The sequence below is a fragment of the Eretmochelys imbricata genome, chromosome 14, assembly GCF_965152235.1.
Source record: "Eretmochelys imbricata isolate rEreImb1 chromosome 14, rEreImb1.hap1, whole genome shotgun sequence".
Taxonomy (NCBI): domain Eukaryota; kingdom Metazoa; phylum Chordata; order Testudines; family Cheloniidae; genus Eretmochelys; species Eretmochelys imbricata.
In genome coordinates, this window is record NC_135585.1 from 45,143,817 (window position 1) to 45,159,297 (window position 15,481).

General features: G+C 46.5%; 1 protein-coding gene across 1 annotated transcript; it reads left to right on the forward strand.

Annotated features, from left to right (window-relative positions):
- The first annotated feature begins 10,883 nt into the window (after positions 1-10,883).
- LOC144275129 (olfactory receptor 14A16-like) lies at positions 10,884-11,813 on the forward strand. The gene has a single exon (XM_077834264.1). It carries the CDS (start codon positions 10,884-10,886, stop codon positions 11,811-11,813), a length of 930 nt encoding a protein of 309 aa, XP_077690390.1.
- Positions 11,814-15,481: the final 3,668 nt, after the last annotated feature.

Sequence of the window (15,481 nt, forward strand, 5' to 3'; positions counted from 1 at the left end):
AGGCTTAGTCAAGCCGGGCCTCAGGCCAATGCTCAGCTGATTTAAATTGGCATAGCTCTATTGAAGTCAGTAGATCTCTGAGAATTTACACCAGCTGAGGATCTGCTCCAAACACTCACGATTATGAATTTAAAACTCATTTCCTTTGAATATTCTGTACAATGGTCCTGATTCCACAGCCACTTCAGCACGTTCTTAACTTTAACCATATGAGTGGCCCCATTGAAGGTTTAAAGGTAAACTCATGTTTAAGTCCCCGTTGAATATGGGTTAGGGATATGGATAGGGCTTAAGGATAACCCCAAACTGATGTCAGATCCTGACACTCTTTCCATTTCTCTCCTTTCCCAGTCAAATAAAGCCCTGCAATTGGTGCATTGGAATTACTCTCCCCGTCTGGCTTCTTTCAAAAATTAGGATTCTGGGACCTGACGTGTCAGTGACTTTCGGCACCACACCGATGAATGGAGTAGAGAGAGAGATCAACATTGACAAGGACTTGCACAGAGAAAGGACGCAGTGCCACTGTCCATGTCATCAGTGTTAGGGGTATTCTGATGTGAGGCTCCCACAGTCACTCCAGTTGAAGCTGTTCCAGTCTGGAAAAGTAATTAAAGAGTTATTGGAGCAGGGGGTCTGGACACGGGGTCTCCCAGGTGAGTGCTTTGGCCACCAGGCTACAGGGTAATTCTCATGTGCTCTCTCTCCCTCTCTGACCCAATGATTCTTTAATGATTTAATCCAAAGTGGAACAGCTTGAACAGGAGAGGTTGAGGGAGCCCCACATCGGAATATCCCACAGCCCAGTGATTAGGACACTCACCCAAAAGGTGGCAGATCCCCCTTCAGATCACTTCTCCTTCATAGGCAGAGGGGGGACTTGAACTGGGGGTTTCCCCATGGCCAGGTAAGTACCCTAACCACTGGGCTAAAAGTTAAACAGGAGGGCCTTCTCCTTCTCACACAAAACACCGGAGGGGCCTGACCCAAGGAGAGGGTTCCCAGGTATGCATCACAAGCAGGGATAGGCGCCACCCAACAGTTCGACATAGGCAACTATCTCTGTGAGGGGGCGGAGCTTGGCACGCCCACGTCTAGTCATCATCTCCCAGTGGTCAGGTTAGGCACCTCCCCACTGCATGCTGGCAACTGTGGATCCCATTTAGGTGTTTACCTCTCCTGTCATTGAACAGGGAGCCTGGGCTCCGAACACAAGCTTTAGGAATCATGGGGATTTTCTAAGTGCCTAAATGTTAGGTGCTGCAATGCTCATCGTTAGAATACCTAAAGGCAACATTTTTAAAGGTATTTAGGTTCCTGGTGGGATTTTCAAAAGCATTTAGGTACCTAAATCCAATTGAAATCAAAGCGTGTTTTGAAAGTCCTACTAGATGCTTAAATACGTTAAAAAAATCAGGCCCTAATTCCTTCTGTGAATCTAGCCCTGAGTGTCTGATATCCCCGAAGAGGCTTTAACAGTATCATCCCAGAAGACTGAAGACAGATCCAAAAACCATATTTTTGAGCCCTTCCTAACACTGAAGGGCTTTGTAAAGTGCAGCCATATCCAGACATGGGTTCTACAAATGGCCCTGTCCCTTTAAAATGAGCCAGACACAGACCCCAGGACCAAAGACTCATGAGTTTGAGGTTTTAAAATATAAGGCTGCTCCAATCTCAGCTGAGATAGGGACCACCTCACCTCTAGATCGTGCAGAACAATCTGGTCCCAGCAGGGTACATGAGAAAGGCTGATATTCATTGGATAGCTGACAGTCAGTGGTAGCTGGGTAGCTTTGAAAATGAGGCCTCTTTGAAAATGCCAGCTGAGGGCTTTGTCAAGTGGAAAATGATCTATTGTCAGATTTTACAAATGGCCCCTCTCTTCATCATTGGCCAAACAGAAACATCCATCCCTGAGCTTTGCAGTGTTCAACATCCAGCCTTGCCTTCATCACTTCCTAGGGGTGCACAGGGACCATTCCTCCGCTAGGCTGTGAGTGACTATATTGGCATAAGCATCAAAGTTTGTGCCTTGTGATGGCTTCATGGTGGCCTTAAGAAATGGACTGGGGGTCTTTGTGCGGTTCCTAGAAGACGTGTCCCCAACACACAAACATCATCATTACTGGAAATAGATTTGCATCCTTGTGCTCCATTACTATAGAGAGGTCCAGAAGTATGCAGAAAGGAGTCCTCTGTCCTATATAGCAAGGGTCCCTCCAGGGCAGGGGAGAAGCACACGTCCGGGGAATGGGGAGCGAGGGAAGATCGCACAGCTGCCACCTGGGCTTCTATACGTACTAGTGAAAAATGTCAGACTTCAGAACCTTGGGCTAATCATCTGGCCACTGAGGGTTAGCGTGGTGCAAAGAAAATTAGGATACAAGGGGACAAGACAGAAATCTCTGTATATTAAGTCTGGGATATTCAAAGGGGTCTAAGGACATTAGTTGCCTAACTCCCATTGTGCAGTCAATGGGAGCTGGGCACGTAATTCCCTGAAGCCACTCTGAAAATCCCTGTCACAGCTCATGGCCCTCAGTGAAAGTTCACTGTACGGTTCCAGATTCCGCAGCACCCACAGCCCCTTGTGTCTGCTCTAATTGCACAGGATGCTGGAGAGTCGGTCACTGGTTCCTCCAGAGGGCCAAGCCCATTCCTGGGGTCTCTCCAAGGAAATCAGTGATTTTGCACCCAGGATACATTGGGTCCCTTCTGCTGAGCTGTTTTCTACTCTCTCCCCTGCTAGTGCCCCCTGGGGATAATCACAGCTCTGTGCTCCTCACGGGTTTCCTAGGGGATGCCCCACTTGGTCTGATTGCTTTGGTTGCTCTCAGTAACTGAATCCCTGGGCTGATGTTATGTCCCTGGCACACCATGCTTGGTGCACCACGCTGCGGCAGGGCCTGGGAATAGATTGTGCCCCAATAAGGCAACTATAGAGAGCCTTCGGCCCCTGAACATTTGAGAGGAGCTGAGGTCTCAGTTCACACCCCATTTCCATGTGGAAGCTACAAACATTGTCGAACAGGATGGGACAGGCTGGCTTGGGAGATAAGAGATGAAGTTGCTGCTTTCACCTCTAAGTCACCTGTCCAAACCCAGCCCCACTGAGCAGGAGCCCAGGGCTAAATATGTAAAAGCATTTCGGTGCCTAAGTCCAAAATTTACATCCTCAAAAGCTCTGCTCAGCTGCTGCCTAACCCTGTAAGCACCTACATGTCCCTAGATAAAGTCCACTGTGGTTGCTATTGCAGAGGGATGCAGATGGTGGTGTATCAGTTGTAGAAACCCAAGGTTTGCTCCAATAGGCTCTTTTGCAAATGATAGGTGTAATGTTTCTGAAGTTCAGGTGAAGCCCAGGCCTTAGAACTTGAGAAGATAGACACAGGGCAAGGATTATAAAGGGGTTTAGGCACCTACCTATTCTAATAGGTGCCCAGTGGGATTTACAAGAGCACCTAAGCAGGTTAGGTGCCTAGCTCCCATTGAACATCCATGGGATTTAGCCACCTGGCTTACTTAGGAGCTTTGATTAATCTCCCTAGGTGCCTGTCTCCATCGGTAGGTGCCTAAATGCCTTGAGCAGTGCAAGATGGTATATTCCTGAGGTACAAGGCTGGGAGCTGGGGGGATCTGGCTGGTGCCTTTCTTTGTGCGATTCACGAGTGGCTCTGGGAGCATTCATGCAATCTAGCTGGGTGTGGGGCTTCACATGCTTCTGGACTGAATGATAGCACGTGGAGGGGTTTGCTGTTAGTCGCTAGCAGAGCATTGTGAGAGACACACCAGGCTAGTGAATTCAGGAGCCACAGCCATCCCACAGTCCCAGGCTGCAGCCCGGGGAACACCATCACACACTCCCAGTCTGCCTAGGCACACAGCATATGGGAATGCTTTGCCCAAATGATGACTTTTGGCTGGTGTTGGATCACAAGACACTTTGTTATTGGGGCAGGGGTAATAAAGGGTTTGTGTATCCTTCTTGTGTGAATCACGGGCAGCAGAACTGTGCTTGACATGCCCTGACTGAGGAACTCACCCTCAAGTAAACTGCACTTGCTAAGCAGGGGACATGGGTGCCAAAGGCCAGTGGAGTTATATGTGGGTGGGAGGGTGGGTGGGTGCGTGCAGGATGGCTGGCAGAGGCCAGAGCAAATGCCCAGACAGCGGAGAGAGCAAGGTGCCTTTCTCTCCGTCCACCAGGGTGGGCAGTGGATGCCACAGATGCACCTCTGAACTCTGGGTCTTCGCTGACCAAGGACAACAGCTGTGAGTGGGGTGCGGTGAAGGGATGGGCACATTACAGGAACTTTTGGTTGCTAGACTTAAGAACCTGAGGCAAAAGGACAGCCCAACATACTCTGGGGTGGGTGTTTTGCTCATGGTTTATGTTATGAATCCTGCTTGCAGTGTTTTCCCAAGTTAATGCCAGCTTACTTTCCCCCTTTTTATTAAAAGTTTCTTTTCTACACTCGGACTCTGTGCTTGTGAGAGGGGAAGTGTTATCTCTAGAGGTGCCCAACGGGGGATGTGTAATTGTGCCAGGTTACTAGATGGGGGCTCAAGCCGGTGTTGTGTTGCATTGTTGAAAAGGACCCCCAAGATATTGAACCCGGCCCTTGTTGCTGCCGACTCCAACTGGCAGAAGGGTTACACAGGTTTCTTAAAAGTGAAGGGAGAGGTTCTCAGTTGGTCTAAATCATTATAGCTGGGTAGGTGCGACCGCACGGTGCTGCGGGCTGGGAGAGCAGCCTGAGGCAGAAGCCTCCAGCTCGCATGATGTTCCAGGCAGGACTGAATCTCCATGAGACGAAACCTAAAGAAGAGAATGACCTGGAGTCTCTGGCTCCCATTCGGTGCTCTAAGAGGAGGAGCGCCATGTCTGTCCAGGTGCCCCGATCGACCTCACCGAGGTCTGCCAGGAGCACCCAGGAGATGTACGCCGGCTACCAGTCCTACTGCACCGTCTGCCGTGAAGGCAAGGAGCTGCTGCTGTGTAGCAATGCAGTACCGCGTCTGCCAGCAGCACCCAGGAGACATACGGTGAGCTGAGCGGGCTCCGGGCTTGCTGTGGTATGGCATCTGCACGGGTAACCCAGGAAAAAAGGCGCAAAACGATTCTCTGCCATTGCTATCACAGAAGGAGGGAAGGGGGGGGGGGTCCTGATGACATGTACCCAGAATCACGTGCGACAATGTTTGTGCCCCATCAGGCACTGGGAGCTTAACCCAGAATTCCAATGGGCAGCGGAGACTGCGGGAACTGTGGGATAGCTACTCACAGTGCACCGCTCTGTAAGTTAATGCAAGCCACGGTATTGAGGACGCACTCCGCAGACTTAATGCATTTAGTGTGGATATACGCGATCGACTGAATAAAATCAGTTTCTAAAAATTGACTTCTATAAAATCGACCTTATTTCGTAGTGTAGACATACCCTAAGAGAGTTAAGCATCTAACTCCCATTGTGCAGACAATGGGCATTGGGCACCTGTTTCCCTGAAACCACTCTGAAAATCCCTGTCATAGCTCACATCCTGGAGCAAGTGTCCACTGTATTGTTCCAGATTCTGCAGCACCCACACCCCCTTGCTTCTGCTCTAATTGCGCAGGATGCTGCAGAGTTGGTTACAGGTCCCCCCAGAGGGCCAAGCCCATTCCTGGGGCCTCTCCACGGAAATCAGCAATTAGTACCCAGGATACATGGTGCCCATTCTGTTGAGCTGTTTTCTACTCACTAGATATTACCTCGCCCACCTTGTCTCTCTGTTCCCGGAAAAGCCATCTTTAGAGAGCAGGACAGTCCCTGGTCTTCTCTTCCAGAACTGGACACATGAAAGGAGAGGAGGTCTCCGTTCACACCCCATGTCCACATGAATGCTATAGCCATCTCGGCGCAGGATGGGAAATGCTGGCTTGGGAGATAACAGATGAAGCGGCTGCTTTCATGTCTAGGTCACCTATTCAACCCAGCCCCAGTGAGCAGTGCCCCAGTGTCCTCCCCTTCCGAGTGCTGTGAAAAATTGGTTTTGTGCCTCATCTCCTTGGACACATCATGAAAGCACCCACCAAACATCTCATCCATCCCAACTAGAACCCGTTAATCCCCTGTGAGCAGCCTCAGCAGAGACCATGGACCAGCGCGGACCTGAAGAGATCATCTCAAAATGGGAGAGGGTAGATCGGGCTCCCAGTCCCTTTCACTCCATGGTCGCTCCATGGAAATTGTGATAGCCATCAAAGGAGCAAATTGTTGCCAGCCAAAGTAAAGGTGGGTTCTGTAGGGATGGGCTTTAGTGTGGAACCAGAACCTCAGATCCTAAGCCCCCTCACCTGAGCTTTGGGGAAGTGAGGATCCCAAGAAAGAGCCCAATGTCTGAGCTGGGCCCATCTCAAATTAATTTGCAATTTCCTGATAGAAATAGTCTTCTTCTGTCAGCCACACAACCCTCAGCTCTTACATAGCAGGGAAGGCCTGGTCCTGATCAGTGAGACTCATTCTTCTCTCCCTCAGCCTGGTGTAAATAAAGAGTAACTCTAGTCGAGTAAATGGAGCTGTTTCTCCTCTTACTCACCCAGTGAGTAACTCAACAGAGTTAGGCCATGTCGACACTATGGACCTTACAGCTTTTACCTTTACCGCCTTGTCTACCCTTCGGATCTTACTACCTTTACCGCTTGTGACGGTCAAACTTTTGTTGGTCGGGGTGGTTTTTTCACATCCCGACCAACAAAATTGGTAGTGTAGACAAAGCTTAAGGTGGGGGCTTTTGGTTAACTTATTGTTAGTTATGTTAATTGAAGGATGAATTCACAGCCGTCAATCTCAATGAGGTCTGTGATTGATCCCGTCATTCGTACCTCGCAGTTTAACAATACAAGGCAGCAGAAGGAAACTGGAAGTTATGGAGGGGCTTATAACTCCGGAAGCCCTTGGTCAAATGACAACAAATTTGAAACGTGAATCTACCCCGGGCCTGCCTGAGGTACCCAAATTTCAAAGCTTTCCGAGTAACCATTCAGCTTCTAGTGCACTTCCAGAACTGAGCTTTAAACCATACAAAATGGCGGGAATGGAAATCCTCTAGCCCTCCTTCTGCATTGGCACAAGCGCACAATCCAACACACAGACTTTCTTAAATTCCATTCTCATTTCGGGTCCCCCAAGATTTAGTGGGGGCCGTGCACTACCTTGGGTAAAATGAGACAGATTGAGACCAGTTTGACCTGCCTCACATCAATAGTTTGATCTCTAGCTTTGAGCAAAATAAACAAAACCTAGAAACTTGTAACGGGGCTCATATCTCCACAACCCTTCGCTCAAATGACCCCACATTTAGGTCACTAATCCTACCCTGCACCCTCCTAAGGCACATTAAATTTCAAAAGAATCTGACTAAGCATGTCTTCTGTTTTTTCCTTTTCTTTTTTTTTTTAAGAAAGGAGGACCTTTAAACAGAAGTCATGGTGCAACCTCAACTAGAAGGGCGTTGCTGTGGTGGTAATAATATTCATCAGTTCATTTACTGGTTGGGTACCCATCTTGCAGGTTTCTATGAACCCTGCTATTGGAATATTCCAGGAGCATTGAGATGGGATTGTGATGTTCAGCAAGGAGAATCTCAGAGACAGGAACAAACAAAAAACTCAACATCACGGCACTGATATTTAGCTCATGTAACCTGGCCTAGTTCCATAGCACTCTGCCAATTTACATTCGCTGAGGAACTGGTCTAATTGACTTCAGTGGGGCTGGGGCTGATTTACACAACAGCTGTTTGGGGATCTGGACCCTTTGAGTCCAAGGCAGCTAGAGGTGATTTACAAAAACTGGGGCACTGACCCAGTGGAGCTACCATGATTTGAACTTGCTGAGGATCGGAACCATTGATTCCAACAGGTTGAGGGCTGATTTCTACTCTCTGGCTCTTTGTATTTCATCAGTTTCTCTGACATGAATGTCTCGTGTAAATTACACATTTTTAAACAGTGCATCTGCAGCCAAAGGAGCCTTTTATTTTAATGTTGTCTGCCGGAAGGAAAACAGTGTTACTACTAAGAAAGAAAGAAAGAAAGAAAGAAAGAAAGAAAGAAAGAAAGAAAGAAAGAAAGAAAGAAAGAAAGACCTGGGCTATTCATCCCAATAAAAGTTGAAGATCAGATGCAGAAAATCTCCACAACACTGTCCCCAGTTCTGTCCCAAGTGGGAATGAATCGCACTGTCACCCTTACAAGTTATACTTGTAATTCATCCCAGTGGACAAAGAGCTAGGAAAGAGGAGCCTGGTTACAAATGTTTGACTCTTCTTTGGTTCAGTTTCACAGGCAAAGGATATAGGTTGGAAACTGCGTCATGGGCCAGATCCCCAAGTGGTGTAAATAGCCCTGGTGTAAATGGATGTAGCTCCCTGGAAGTCAATGAGTCAGATCCCCAAGTGGTGTAAATAGCCCTCACTACTCTGAAGTCAGTGGAAGTGTATCAATTTACACCAGCTCAGGACCTGGTCCTTAGTTTTTAGTGTTTGTCTCTTAGTGAGGAACTTCAAGCAGCCAGGGCAGCCTGAGCTGTGCGTTCCTCTGGTGGCTGCATCCCAAGAGCTGCTGGTGCAATGCAGGAGAAAAACATCTCTGCTCCCCTAGAGGTGACTATGTGGAGTTAATGAAGGAACAGGCTATTCCAGGCCAACTGAGACTCTGGTGCCAAGAGGCTCTTAGCTATTGTAGATCCCATGTCTGTGCTACAAATATGTTTTATTTTGCCATCCTGTGGGGACCCCCTTTTGTGATCCAGCCCTGCCTTGTTTTTAGCTAAAGGTCCTTCAAGAGATGCTGTCATCATGTGAGATGCAGGGCAGGTGCTGTTCCCCCTTTGGAGGGTTAGGGTCAACTAGGGCAGGTTGTCAGGATGGTTTGCTCCTGAGGTGAGAGCAGAGCTGGGCTCACAGCCCTGGAGACCAGATTCAGCTATTTAGCCCCAGAGCAGGGATACCTTGGGCTGTGACCTTGTTTGAAGCCGGCACAAACCAGGATCAGCTTGAGAGCTGGGACTGTCTTTCAGTCCCTGATCCCATTTAGTCCATCACCTTTCACGGAAGCCTGCCCTAGAAGGGAAGCAGGGAGCGCCCATCTGTGCTAGGAACTGCAGAGAGACCCCTGCAACTCAGGACATCCAGCGAAGGGATTCGACAACAGCTGGTGGATACGATAGTGTTGGGGGCAGGAGAGAGAGAGAGAGAACCAAACAATCCTGGCAGTGGATGAATAGATAGATAGATAGATAATGACCAATGATTCCTAACACAGTCGGATCAAATGCATCGCAAATTGGAATAAAGACCAACAAAGTAAGTTTTCTATTTCAATTACATATGTTAGAGTATTAATATATGGGGCAAATTTAATATCAGAAATATGAATTGCAATTAGAACTCTTAAAGACTTTTACTATCAAATTATGCAGATATCTAGAGATGATCAGATTTTTTTTTCCACCAGAAAAAATTGACTTTTCATTGAGGTTGTGAGAACCAAACAGTTTCAGCCGAAAACTGTTGGAACCTGAATATTTTTAGGCATAATCAAAAAAAAGTTTTCATTGTTATGGATATCAGAGACTTTCCATGAAAATATATTCAACTGAAAACTGAATTTTCCTTTGAAATAAAGTAGAAATTGTCTGATTACTCCTTCCTGGAAACTTAGCTTTTTGCCAGGGTGGGGAACATGAATATTGTCCAATAACACCATAATTTCCAACCCCATTCCCTCTATTGCAACCATGTTTGTCTGTTTCAAAGGGGTAGCTGCAGGATGGTAAAACTGAGTACGTAGCAAAGTTGGTCGCCCAGAGAATGTGTTTTAAACATACTAACCTCTCTAAACTAAAGCCCTGAGAGTCGAAGCTCCCAGACAAAGGCTGTCTCTCTTTATCCTACCCAAGGACAGGCAGGAGGTTGATGGAACTAGAACCCAGATCTCCACTTCTACCATCATAGCCTCTGTCCCACACCGCTGCCTGCTAAACAAAAATACTGTCAACATGTGCACAGAACATGCACATAGGAAGACACAATCCATCCCCAAAAGAGTTCACATTCAAAGTACACAAGACAGTCAAAGGGAAGGGGAGGAAAGAGAGGCAGCAGTGACTGCTCCATGGTCACAAAGTGACAGAGGCAAGACGAGAACCGAAGTCTCCTAACTCACACAGCACAGAAATAAAGTCACAGGGGGGAACCACACAACCTAGCAGCAACTGAGCGATGCGACCAGCCCACCATCACCCAGCAGTGGGAGTGCAGCTGGGATCTGGTGCCATAGATCAACGTGTAAGTAGGCATCAGGAGGTATGTGGGATGTTGGGGTGGAATCATCACAGAAAAGCTGCCATGTGGGAAGCTGGGTGATTCTGTGCTGTATTTCTCAGTTAAGTGGGAATCAGACTGTGCTGGCATTTTAGTAGTTGAGTTGAGTTGGCCAAGTTGTGAGCCTGCTGTCTGTAGCAATGGGGCATATTTTTGGCTAAAATTGTTGGATTTGGATTATACTTTGTTCCATCTTTCATCCTGCATTTGATCAAGCCACATCTTGGGCCAGATCCTCAGATGGTGTAAACTGACCCAGCTCCAGTGACTTTAAGGGAGCGATGCCAATTTACACTCCTGTGATAATGCACCAGAGTAGTGCCCTGGTTGTGAGCGGTGAGGAGCTCTCACTACTCCAGACAATGGAAGTGACAAGTGCTGTGCACCTTTGACATTCACATCATGAGATATCATGGAGAGGGGAATCAGTGTCATTCCCTCTCTCACTATAACCCTGACCATTGCTCTTGTCCTTCCCTCCACAGCCATCACACAATGAACCAAGAACGAAAATGTCCAACCAAACCACCGTGACCGAGTTCCTTCTCCTGGGATTCTCTGATGTTCGAGAGCTGCAGATTTTGCACTTCATGGTGTTTCTAGTGCTTTACCTGGCAGCCCTGACAGGGAATCTTCTCATCATCATAGCCATAGCTCTTGACCACCACCTTCACACCCCCATGTACTTCTTCCTGATGAGTTTGTCCATCCTAGACCTCGGCTCCATCTCTGTCACCATCCCCAAATCTATGGCCAATTCCCTTATGAACACCAGGTCCATTTCCTATTCTGGATGTGTCGCCCAAGTCTTTTTCTTCATCTTCTTTGTTCTAGCCGACTTCGCCTTACTCACCATCATGGCGTACGATCGATACGTCGCCATCTGCAAACCACTGCACTATGAGACTATAATGAACAGGAGAGCTTGTGTCCAAATGGCAGCCAGTGCCTGGATCAGTGTAGTTCTCTATTCTTCATTGCATACCGGGAACACGTTTTCGATAACCTTCTGTGGAGGCAACATGGTGGATCAGTTCTTCTGTGAAATCCCCCAGCTATTCAAGCTCGCCTGCTCTAACTCGTACTTCAATGAAGTTGGGGTTATTGCATTTGGTGTGTGTTTAACCCTAAGTTGCTTTGTTTTTATAATTGTGACATATGTTCAGATCTTGACCACGGTATTGAGAATCCCCTCTGAGCAGGGCCGACATAAAACCTTCTCCACATGCCTTCCTCACCTCATTGTAATTTCCATGTTTCTTTCTGCTGCTGTCTTTGCCTACATGAAACCCATCTCCAGCTCTCCGTCAGCTCTGGATCTCGTGGTGGCTGTTCTCTATTCCGTGCTGCCGCCAGTGATGAATCCAATCATCTACAGCATAAAGAACAAGGAAATCAAAGCTTCCCTGAGGAAACTGACTGGGTGGAGGTTATTCAACTAGAATAAAATGTCTGCGTTTCTCTGATTAACATGGTTTTATCTGTTTTTTTTTACAAATACAATCAACTGATGACATTATTGTCCCCATAAGAATATGGTGTGTGATTTTTTTATGCAAAATGCTGTCTGTATAGTGGTAAATCCACACTAATTCCACTAAGTCAGTGGAGTTCTTTCAGGTTTATACCAGTATAAGTAAGATGAAAATCTATCGATCTCATGCTTTTATACTGCCACTCCTCACCATGTTATCTGAGTACCTTCCGCATAAAATCAGTAGCCATTAGAAAGTACCCAGTGGACTTCATGGAGTCTCTGGTTCTTCTCCTTTTTTGGGGTCAAAACTTTGCTTGGGGTATGATGGCTTTTGGGTTTCTGTTTGCTGGTGTGACAGAGAGGGATATGGCAGCATCAGATCATGAACTCTGTGTTTTGCTGTCTGGGTAAATATTGACATGGTGACTGCAGAAGCCTGGGCTTGCTCAATAGCTGTCTATCGCTCTTTGTTCATGGCAGCTCTCCTACCTGAGAAAGGTGCATGTTACTTTGCTGAAGAAAGAAGAGAAATCACTCAGAGAAATCAAGACTGAAGTCTGGGGCCTTTGATTTTTGTTGCCTTTCACCTACAGGCCCTGCGGAATGGAACAAGTCTTTTGCTGTATAGGGAGTCTGGAAGTGATGGGGGGGAGGGCGGGGGCATGGCTGGTGGGTCTGGAAGTCTTAATTTTAGCACATGACAAAGAGACAGGGGACCTGTTTAAGTGCAGAGTCCTACCCTGTGTCAGGTGCCAACCATAATCCCACGTAAGAAAGACTTGCAGGAGTTTGTTCTATTTAATCTAATCTATCTATCTATCATAGGATCCCACACTGTCACCCATCACCATGCTATCTGAGCACCTTCCACATAAAATCAGGAGCCATAGCAAAGCCCCTAGTAGACCGTGAGGAGCCAGAGACTCCATTCCTTTTTTTGTTCTTCCCCTCAGGGTAAAAAATATGTTTGTGGTATCGGTGCAGTTGTTTGGTTCTTGCTTCTTTCTCAGATTTTTTAAATTTTATTTCAGGGGTTTTTTTGTTTTGTTTTTTACCGGTGGATTGATTTGTTTCTTTATGAGGTGGGAGTGCCTGGGGACAGGAGCACTGGAAGCTCCCTAGAAGTGTGGGGGGGGCACCGACACCTGAACCAAGGCCCCACCCCCACACGGCCTCTTCCCCCAAGGCCCCACCGTCGTGCCGCCTCTCCCCCCCAAGGCCCTTCACCATGCTTGCTCCTCTCTGCCCCCTCCCCACCATCACTCTCCCTTAAGGCCAGTAAAAAGTGGGAGAACATACCCCTCCCACTTTTAAAAGTGATGGGGCCATGGCCCCCTGCCCCCCCACCCCCATCTCCATTCTGGTTCCTCTGCCTGGGGAGAGGCTGAGTGTTTGGGTAGACAGTGTTGTCAGTGTTTTCTCCTTTATTGGGCGTGCCCGTATCTCATCTCCTTGATGGGGTTTTCCGAGCAATGGGTGAAGTAACATCCTGTATTGGCCCAATTTCTGTTGTTGGGAAAGACAAATTTCCAAGCTTACACAGAGCTCTTCTTCGGGTTTGGGAAAGGTGTCACAGCTAAATACAAGTTTCAGAGCGGTAGCCGTATTAGTCTGTATCAGCACGTTTTAAATTTTCATCCAGATTTGGGATAAAAACCAATTTCAAACTATTGGAATTTCCTCTACAATGAAAATTCCAACCAGCTCTAATTAGGGCTGGGACTTCCAAAGATGCCAAAGGGACATAGGTGCAAAAATTCTATTAAAACTCTCTCAGGTTCCTTTGGTAAACCCAGCCTACGTCTTTACGCTCCTTTGAAATCCCCAGCCTTAATAAGTAAAACACTTTCCAAAAGGTAGGGGGATACAAAGGTAAAAGTTAAAGTTTATTTACACTTTGATGATAAGACTGGTCTAGATATAAATATACAAAAATAGAAATAAGTCAGGCATCAAGGGCAAGATATGTAAAGGTATTTAGGAACCTAGTGGGATTCTCAAAAGCATCTAGGCGTCTATCACCCATTAAAATCAATAGTTCCCATCAACAGATGATGACACTAAACTGGGAGGAGTGGTAGATACGCTGGAGGGTAGGGATAGGATACAGAGGGACATAGACAAATTGGAGGATTGGGCCAAAAGAAATCTGATGAGGTTCAACAAGGACAAGTGCGGAGTCCTGCACTTAGGACGGAAGAATCCAATGCACCGCTACAGACTAGGGACCGAATGGCTCAGCAGCAGTACTGCAGAGAAGGACCTAGGGGTGACAGTGGACGAGAAGCTGGATATGAGTCAACAGTGTGCCCTTGTTGCCAAGAAGGCCAATGGCATTTTGGGGTGTATAAGGAGGGGCATTGCCAGCAGATCGAGGGATGTGATCATTCCCCTCTATTCGACATTGGTGACATCTGGAGTACTGTGTCCAGTTTTGGGCCCCACACTACAAGATGGATGTGGAAAAGCTGGAGAGAGTCCAGCGAAGGGCAACAAAAATGATTAGGGGGCTGGAATACATGACTTATGAGGAGAGGCTGAGGGAACTGGGATTGTTTAGTCTACGGAAGAGAAGAATGAGGGGGCATTTGATAGCTGCTTTTAACTACCTGAAAGGTGGATCTAAAGAGGATGGATCTAGACTATTCTCAGTGATAGCAGATGACAGGACAAGGAGTAATGGTCTCAAGTTTCAGGGGGGAGATTTAGGTTGGATATTAGGAAAAACTTTTTCACTAGGAGGGTGGTGAAACACTGGAATGCGTTACCTAGGAAGGTGGTGGAATCCCCTTCCTTAGAAGTTTTTAAGGTCAGGCTTGACAAAGCCCTGGCTGGGATGATTTAGTTGGGGATTGGTCCTGCTCTGGGCAGGGGGTTGGACTAGATGACCTCCAGAGGTCCCTTCCAACTCTGATATTTTATGATTCTATGATTCTATGAACAGTTATGTTTTGAGAACTATCAGTTAGCCAGTTTTTAATCAATTTACCGTTGTTTTTGTGTAGTGTTATTTTTTTAAATAGTGTGATGTTACCCTGAATCAAACCTTTAGAAAAATGCAAGTCTATTACATAAACACCATTGCCTTTATCAATCAGAAATGTCACAGTTAAATCAAGTTCATTTGATAAAAAACATTCTGTGAAAACATATTGATCACCATTAATTGAACTTCTTTCTCCCTTGTAATTCCTTTTGGTTGAAAAATGACCATTTTCAAAAACGAAATTGTTTGTAAAGAACTGTTGATTTAGTGAATTTTTGTTTTCTTTTTTTAATTAAATTTTTCATTTCAATTTTCGACAACATTTAAACGGAAAACTTTATAAAAAACATTATTGACTTGTTTCAATTAACCAACATGTAGGATCCCCAAACTTAGAACCTTTAAAAAGGGAAATAAATTTGATTTTTTGAAATTCTTCACTAATTAAAAAAAAAAATCCACCATCGTTGTTCATCATTCTGTATTTCCTGCATGTTGTTCTTTAGTCTGCTGTTTAATAATTTTTCAGCTATTGAACAAGGGAACAGACACAATGTTGTGTGAGTTGGCCAACCAGTCATACATCACAGATAATGAAAATTCTGGAGTTGCTACAAATTTAAACTTAGAACAAACTTCTGAGTGCA